The 9,279-nt window shown below is 47.0% G+C and overlaps 1 protein-coding gene across 1 annotated transcript; it reads right to left on the minus strand.

The window, feature by feature from the left end:
- Positions 1 to 7,774: 7,774 nt before the first annotated feature.
- LOC140105491 (olfactory receptor 5AR1-like) lies at positions 7,775 to 8,701 on the minus strand. The gene has a single exon (XM_072129437.1). It carries the CDS (start codon positions 8,699 to 8,701, stop codon positions 7,775 to 7,777), a length of 927 nt encoding a protein of 308 aa, XP_071985538.1.
- Between the last annotated feature and the right edge of the window lie 578 nt (positions 8,702 to 9,279).

Here is a 9,279-nt window from a genome sequence, read left to right on the forward strand (position 1 = left end):
GCTGAGGCGCAGTTGAAAAAGCTCTGGGAGGCTGCGGAGATTGAGGCATCACTGGAACAGGTCTGGGAGGCTGCAGAGGCTGAGGCACCGCTGGAGCAGCTCTGGGAGGCTGCAGAGCCACTGGAGCAGCTCTGGGAGGCTGCGGAGGCTGAGGCGCCCCTGGAGCAGCTCTGGGAGGCTACGGAGGCTGAGGCACCACTGGAGCAGCTCTGGGAGGCTGCGGTGGCTGAGGCTCCTCTGGAGCAGCTCTGGGAGGCTACGGAGGCTGAGACACCGCTGGAGCAGCTCTGTGAGGCTGCGGAGGCTGAGGCACCGCTGAAGCAGCTCTGGGAGGCTGCAGAGGCTGAGGCACCGCTGGAGCAGTTCTGGGAGGCTGCAGAGGCTGAGGCGCCGCTGGAGCAGCTCTGGGAGGATACGGAGGCTGAGGCGCCGCTGGAGCAGCTCTGGGAGGCTGCAGAGGCGGAGGCGCTGCTGGAGCAGCTCTGGGAGGCAGCGGAGGCTGAGGCGCCGCTGGAGCAACTCTGGGAGGCTCTGGGGACACCAGGACCAAGCAGGACAGGCGAGGTAGCCGAACTTGAGGTGGTTCAAACCTGGACCGCATTTTTGCCAGGAACTTGGTATGGGTAACCATGTCCGGGTCACCACTATCCCATAGAGAAGTAGCCGAGGCCAGGGCCTCTCCAGAGAGCAAACAGTAGACAAACGCCACCTTAGAGCGTTCGGTGGGGAACTGGGAGGACATCAGTTCAAGGTGCTGCGAGCACTGGGAAACAAATCTCTTGCACAACTTGGGGTTGTCATTTGTCAGGCAAAAAATTTTCAGGTCCAGTCTCTACTGCCGGAAAACATAGTGGGGTGACTGGAGCAACAGGAGGAGGAGTCACGGGAGCCTGCTGTTGGGAGACAATCATCCTTTGAAGGGTGGCAGCGAGTTTGTCCAGGAGTTCTTTTTGGGCAGCAACTCCTTGGCAGAGTCCATGGCCGTATCTTACTGTCATGCAATGGGGTGCGGGAAGAGTCTCTGGGGCTAAAGTCTGTGGACTCCCTGGTCCACTGCGGGGGGTAAAGATACTAGTCGCAACCCGGAAGCGGAGTCTAAGTGGACTCCTGGTCTTCGCCAGAGCCCGCCGCAAAGAGGGATCGTCTTGCTGTGGTGGGAAGCCACCAGGTCTCTCCACGGGTGCAACTAGGCCCACAGTGACAGCCAAGGGAGGGACACGGGTAGGCAGGACCAACGGGTAGGCAGGACCACGGGAAGGCAGGACCACGGAAAGGCAGGACCTTGGGATGGCAGGACCCTTGGATGGCAGGACCCTTGGATGGCAGGACCTCAGGATGGCAGGACCTCAGGAAGGCAGGACCTCGGAAGGACGGCTGGCAGGACCTCGGAAGGATGGCTGGCAGGACCTCGGAAGGACGGCTGGCAGGACCTCGGAAGGATGGCTGGCAGGACCTCGGAAGACCACTGGGATACAGGACCACCACAGGATAACCGAGCCGCCACAGGATTACAGGACCACCACAGGATTACAGGACTGTCACAGGATTACAGGACTGCCACAGGATTTCAGGACCGTCACAGGATTACACCACGGAAACACCACAGGAACACGGGAACACCACAGGAACATGGGAACACCACAGGAACATGGAGGCTTCTGGAAATGCTCAAGGAACTAGGAGGTGTCTGGAAACACTCAGGAATCACGGAAGCGTCTGGAAACACTGAAGATCCAGCATCCCCTGCAGGAGTTGCCAGGCTATATAGAAGAAGTGGATGCTGGCCCTTTAAATTCCTGAAGAGTCAGGCGTGCGCGCCCTAATGAGCGAGAACATGTGCGGCCTAGTCCACGAGCAGAAGCGCCGCCAGACAGACGGGAGCCAGGAGTCAGAGACCAGAGTCAGGAACCCGGAGAGGTAAGTTGTTGGACGGGACCATACATATCGGAGAACGGGTGCACCCACAATCCTCGACACCCATGATTCGGGACCGGGTCGGGGCTGTGCCATAGGGGGGGAACATATATATGGATCGCGGAATCACCCATGACACTGGATACATGACTCTTTATTACTAGCTAATCAAGAGTAACATACTGATTTATGTTACACAATGACACCCCCCCCCAGAGAACCCCCCCCCCCCCCAACATCATTAAACTAAAAGCTACTTGGAATTTCAGGATGAGTTCTTTGGGAAAACCTGCTTTATCATTTTCATTCTGTTTGTGTCCATCTTAGGCCTGGTTAAGGGATTGGTTGAACAAGTCAGTTGCAGGGGACAGTGTCCATTACTACCTTATATGTCCACTCAGTTTTTCTTAACAGGTTGCTGGTTAATTTCAGTCCTCTAACATTTGTTGTTTGATTTCCTTACTATTGCTCTTGATATCCTAACTCTGCTATGTTTACTTGACTATCTCTTGCCTTTCGAATTTGTGCTTTGCCACTATCCAGGATTTGACCCAATTCTGCCTGACTTTGCTTGTTTTCTCTGTTTTTTGTCCCTCTGTGTCTTACCACCTTTCCTGTTTACCCCATCAAAGTAGGGTTTTTCGACCAGAAGTCTCTGACCATTAGGGTTTGTGAGGCTTGTTAGGTAGGTGACGGGGGTTGTGGGTGAGTTTAGGGTCTGCACCTCATCCTCTACCTTGAGAGATTAACCAGTCTAATACAATTACTGTATAGACAACAAAGAAATAGGACCTAGTTCAGATGGTTCAGAACCTGGCTGAGCATGTTGGACTGCATGAATAGCGCCCATTTTCATGTTCAGGTCAGTCTGGGTCTGAACCCACAGTAGTATTCCGCCCCTGGTGATAAGTATTCAGTCCCTGGTGATAAGTATTCGTCCCCCGGTGATAAGTATTCGGCCGCTGGTGATGAGTATTCATCCCCCGGTTATAAGTATTCATTCCCCGGTGATAAGTATTCAGCCCCTGGTGATGAGTAATCGTCCCCTGGTGATGAGTATTTGGCCCCTAGTGATAAGTATTCGTCCCCCGGTGATGAGTACTTGGCCTCTGCTGATAAGTATTCAGTCCTTGGTGATAAGTATTCAGTCCCTGGTGATAAGTATTTGTCCCCGGTGATAAGTATTCGGCCGCTGGTGATGAGTATTCATCCCCCGGTTATAAATATTCATCCCCCGGTGATAAGTATTCAGCCCCTGGTGAGGAGTAATCATCCCCCGGTGATGAGTATTTAGCCCCTGGTGATAAGTATTCAGCCCTGGTGATGAGTAATCGTCCCCCAGTGATGAGTATTCAGCCCCCGGTGATAAGTATTCAGCCCCAGGTGATAAGTATTCAGCCCTGGTGATGAGTAATCGTCCCCCAGTGATGAGTATTCAGCCCCCAGTGATAAGTATTCAGCCCCCGGTGATAAATATTCATCCCCCGTTGATAAGTATTAAGCCCCTGGTGATGAGTATTCAGCCCCAGGTGATAAGTATTCGTCCCCCGTTGATAAGTATTAAGCCCCTGGTGATGAGTATTCAGCCCCCGGTGATAAGTATTCAGCCCCCGGTGATAAGTATTCAGCCCCTGGTGATGAGTATTCAGCCCCCGGTGATAAGTATTAAGCCCCCGGTGATAAGTATTCAGCCCCTGATGATGAGTATTCAGCCCCTGGTGATAAGTACTCAGCCCCCGGTGATAAGTATTAAGCCCCCGGTGATGAGTATTCAGTCCCTGGTTATAAGTATTCAGCCCCCGGTGATAAGTAGTCAGCCCCCTGGTGATGAGTATTCAGCCCCTTTGCTCAATGTTGAGTAGAAGCAGCTTTGGAGCTGGTGCAACCAGGAGTCTTCTTGGAAGGACAAGTTTTTCACCCCTGGATTTGGGAATCCTCTGCCTCTCCCTTGCAGATCCTCTCCAGTTCCAGCCCAGGCTCTGGCTGGGACGGTCAGGAATGGTCACAGAGATGTTCTGAAGCCTCTGCTGTGTTATTTTAGCTCTGGGCTTAGGGTCATTGTCTTGTTGGAAGGTTCGGCCCAATCTGAGGTCCAGAGCATCTGGAAGAGTTTCTCATCCAGGATCTTTCTGTACTTGGCCGCTTTCATCTTACCTTCCATTACAACCAATGATCCCGTCCCCCACAGCCTGATGCTGCCCCCACCATGTATCACTGCTGGGATTGTATTTGGCAGGTGATGAGCGGCGCATGGTTTTCTCCACCGCTTAGAATTTACACCAGAAAGTTCGATCTTCGTCTCATCAGAGCAGAGAATCTTATTCCTCAGTCCAGGTCCTTCATGTGTTTTGCACACTGTATGCGGCTTTCTTATGTCTTGCACTGAGGAGAAGCTTCCAGACTCTGCCAAAAAGCCCCGACTGCTGGAGGCTGCAGTGATAGGTGACTCCCATCTCCCACTGCATCTCTGGAGCTCAGCCACAGGGATCTTTGGGTTCTTCGTTACCTCTCTCACCAAGACTAAGCCCAGAGTCAAACCATAGTCACAAACCTACATGTAACTACAGCTATGTTTCATAGTGTTACACATGGATTGCCATAAACATGGATGCTGGAAACTTATTTATGGACAGCAATTCTTCTTCATCTCACTACATACCACATACACATCCACACATGACTCCATCAACAGGTCCCACTGAAATCGGCATGAACATAATGATGACTATATTCTTACGCTGCTCTTCAAAGTCACCGGATGCAAATATACTATACATCTGAAGTTGGTCAAACAAGATGATATTTCTCCATTATGTACATAGCTGTTATTCAGGTAAAATTAGACTGTAAGTGACTTAGGGGCGCAGTGTGTAAATGTGCTACTATGAGCTGAAGAGATCTGGGGCTGAATGCAGTGGCCAAAAGTCAAATCTGGGAGAAGTCCTCATGAATTTCTACACTACAAGCAGAAGATTTTTGCTTCTTCGACTGGTGTCTGATCAGTTCGTCAGTCTCTGAATAACTGTGTGTAACAATAATATGTAGGTGAAATGGTGATAAAATGGGATTTGCATGCTGGGATAGAGAGCGGTCCCCAAAATTGTCCTATATGGAGCACCAAATTCCTGATGGTGGCCCTCCACACAAATACTAAATTAAAGGGACAATGTTGCCTATATCTTATATACACCCCATTAGAGGAACACTACAGGTAGCTGGAACACTGCACTATGGAGGACTTGACGAGGGAAGGTGGGAGGTATGAGGGAGGGGCATTCTCTCCCTCTATCTGTTAAATCCTTGTACCATATAATAATTTCAATATTTGAGTAACAAAAACATTTTCTACATTTTGGTTGTTACAAGAGGGGATCAGATTGAGAGTTCTGAATTAGGGATTAGATCAGTAGGACCCAGAATCTGTCTAGGAGGACAGAGATTTGAGAGGACATACAGAAAGGCCTTTTTCAAAAAATCGTAGAAACTCAGTACTCAGTCTCTGAAGAAGGTCTAACATAGACTGAAACGGTAAAAAATGGATGTGGATTGCCAATCGGTGATGCTTCAATAAAGAATATTTGCAATTGAACTTTCGAGTTTATACGATTTATTGAAATAAAGACTTACTATATTTTTGTTCCGCATGGTTCCGCATATATTCCGCATATATTCTAAATACAGAAAGACTTGGCACTGTGGGTATATTTGTGGCTGTATTATAGAATGGGGGGGCTACTGGTATAGAGGTTGGACAGAAAGTTGACGCTGGCACTTGGCAAAGCATCTTGCATAAGCTTTGCCCAGAGTGTTCATTTAGGCTTCTGGCGCCCAAGTCATCAGTAATTGTGTTGCTGATTGTTTTCCCGTTGAGTTCATTCCCAAGCGATGAGTTTCAAAGTTATTGCAGTTAAACATACAGTGCAGATCCAAAGTTTGAACCCACCTTCTTATTCAAAGCGTTTTCTGACTATAAAAATTGTAGATTCACACTGAAGGCACCAAAACTATGAATTAACACACGTGGAATTATATACTTAACAACTGAATCAACTGAATACATGCCTTATATTCTAGGTTCCTTTTGCTTTGATTACTGCTTTGCACACTCTAGGCATTCTCTTGATGAGCTTCAAGAGGTAGTCACCTGAAATGGTCTTGCAACAGTCGTGAAGGAGTTCCCAGAGATGCTTAGCACTTGTTGGCCCTTTTGCCTTCACTCTACGGTCCCAAACCATCTGGATTGGGTTCATGTCTGGTGACTGTGGAGGCCAGGCTCACTCTCCTTCTTGGTCAAATAGCCCTTACACAGCCTGGTGGTGTGTTTGGTTTTATTGCCATGTTGAAAAATAAATAACGGTCCAACTAAACGCAAACCATTGCAAGATGCTGTGATAACCCTGCTTGTTCAGTATACCTTCAATTTTGAATAAATCCCCAAAAGTGTCACCAGCAAAGCCCCCCCCCCCACCCCACACCATCATACCTCCTCCTCAAGGCTTCATGGTGGGAACCAGACATGGAGAGGCCATTTGTTCACCTTTTCTGCGTCAAACAAAGACACAAAATCTCAAGTTTGGACTCATCAGACCAAAGCCCAGATTTCTTTTGGTCTAATGTTTATTCCTTGTCTTCTCTTCTGCTTGTTGCCTGCCCTTAGCAGTGGTTTCCTAGCAGTGATGTCACCATGAAGCTGCTGCACACAGTCTCCTCTTACCAGTTGTTGTAGAGATATATCTGCTGCTCAATGTGGCAGTGACCTGGTCTCTAATGTGAGATTTCTGAGGCCAGTGACACGGATGAACTTCTCCTCCGCAGCAGAGGTGACTTTTGGTCTTCCTTTCCTGGGGCGCTCCTCATGTCACCCAGTTTCTTTGTAGGGCTTGATGGTGTTTGCAACTGTACTTGGGGACACTTTCAAAGTTTTCATAATTTTTCGGACATACCGACCTTCATTTCTTAAAGTAATGATGGCCGCTCATTTTCTTTACTTAGCTGCTTTTTTCTTGCCATAATACAAATTCTACCAGTCTATTCAGTAGGACGATAAGCCGTGTATCCCCATGACTCCTGCACAACACAACTGATACTCCAAACCCCATATATAAGGCAAGAAATCCCACTTATTACCCCTGACAGGGCACCTGTGATGTGAGAACCTCTTCAGGTGACTACCTCTTGTATCTCATCAAGAGAAGCCAAGACTGTGCAGAGCAGTAATCACAGCAAAACCTGGAATATAAGACCTATTTTCAGTTGTTTCACACTTATTTGTAAAGTCTATAATTCCACATGTGATAATTCATAGTTTTGATGCCTTCAGTGTGAATCTACATTTTTTATAGTCATGAAAATACAGAAAAGTCTTTGAATGAGAAGCTGGGTCCCAACTTTTGTTCTGCACTGTACTTATCAATGATTTGCATAGGATCCTCCAGAATTCTTATTCTTCCTTCACACTTTCAACTTCCAAACATAATTTCCTCCAATGATCCAGGTCTTCTCGTAGAATAACCAACATAGTAAAATAGAAAAGTTTGTTTTGATTTTCTGCTTTGAAACAATTCATTATCAGAGAATATACATCATTGCTATGAATTAGAGTCCTTCTCCAACTATGTCATGTTACGTAGAGGATTATAATGTAATCCAGTCAACGATAGTTGGGAGAAGAATGGGGTTTTTTTACTTTTATTGGGAAACGAACATTAGAGTAGAGATGTCTCATATTGTTGGGACATCATGAGTGTAAAGTGTAGACAAACTGGGCCATACCTCTACTGAAACTCCTTACTCTTGGTACAAGGAGTCTCAAGCCAGGACTCCTCTTCTCAAAGTTCACTCCATGTGTTTAACACAGTCTTCAATAAACATATACCTTTTTAACAATTTTGAACAAAGTTTTCTTCACCTCTTGATTTTTCAAGCTATATATGAGAGGGTTGAGCATTGGAATGATCCCTGCATAAAATATGGCAAACACCTTGTCCTGGTCCATGGAGTAGCTGGACTTTGGTCTCATGTACATGCCAAGGACCGTGCCATAAAACAGGAGGATGACTGTGAGATGTGAGGAGCATGTGGAGAAGGTTTTGTGTCTTCCTTCCTTAGAGTGAATTTTTAAGATTGTTGAGATAATATACAAGTAGGACACCAAGGTCATGACTGATGGAACAAAGCCAATGACTGCACCAAATCCAAATATTACCATCTCTATAGAATGTGTGTCAGTACAAGAAAGCTTCATGAGAGGCTTCAAGTCACAGAAGAGATGGTCCACTTCATTCGACCCACAAAATGCACAAGACGATATCAGAATGACAAAAGGAATTCCTTCAAGGGTTCCTAGACTCCAAGATGTAGAAGACATCCAGAAACAGAGCCGTAGACTCATGAAGTGAGAGTAACGTAGAGGATGACATATGGCCACATAGCGATCATAAGCCATAGCCGCCAGGATGAAGTATTCTGTCACCATGAGCAACACAAAGAAGAAGACCTGAGTCATACAACCATTGTAGGAGATGACATTGTTACCAGTTAGAAAGATGTCCAGTAACTTGGGCAGAACCATTGAGGAGAAGGACATATCCAATACAGACATGTTACATAGGAAGATATACATGGGACGGTGAAAGTGATGATTAAAGCAAAACAGACAAGTTGTTAGAGAATTTCCAAATAATGTTGCTACATAAATGGCCAGGAATATGAAGAATAAACTCAACTGGAAGCTCGGAAGCTCATGGAAGCCGAGGAGGACAAATTCTGTGGAGTTTGTCTCCTCCATTTTCCTATAAAGATATGAAAGGTTGATCAATTTTTTTTTTTTTAAAGACTCCAGAAGATGTATAGATGGAGTATTGAAAACATAAAGCACCCGGGGTGTATTTATATATAACTGTGTCTAATGAGGCTTCACCTTAGATGTTTACGATGGTGGTTTGTGAAGCTCCTGGGAATGACAACTATTAGGATAATGAATAGAGATGAGCGAACACTAAAATGCTCGGGTACTCGTTATTCGAGACGAACTTTTCCCGATGCTCGAGTGCTCGTCTCGAATAACGAACCCCATTGAAGTCAATGGGAGACTCGAGCATTTTTCAAGGGGACCAAGGCTCTGCACAGGGAAGCTTGGCCAAACACCTGGGAACCTCAGAAAAGGATGGAAACACCACGGAAATGGACAGGAAACAGCAGGGGCAGCATGCATGGATGCCTCTGAGGCTGCTTAAACGCACCATTATGCCAAAATTATGGGCAACAGCATGGCCATGACAGAGTGACAGAATGAAGCTAGATAGCATCTAAAACATGCAATAATTGACCCTGACACTATAGGGGACGGCATGCAGAGGCAGAGGC

This window comes from Engystomops pustulosus, chromosome 11 (assembly GCF_040894005.1).
Source record: "Engystomops pustulosus chromosome 11, aEngPut4.maternal, whole genome shotgun sequence".
NCBI lineage: Eukaryota > Metazoa > Chordata > Amphibia > Anura > Leptodactylidae > Engystomops > Engystomops pustulosus.

Bases quoted from the DNA above. Each gene is read 5' to 3' on its own strand.
- LOC140105491 (XM_072129437.1), bottom strand. From the start codon at position 8,701: ATGGAGGAGACAAACTCCACAGAATTTGTCCTCCTCGGCTTCCATGAG.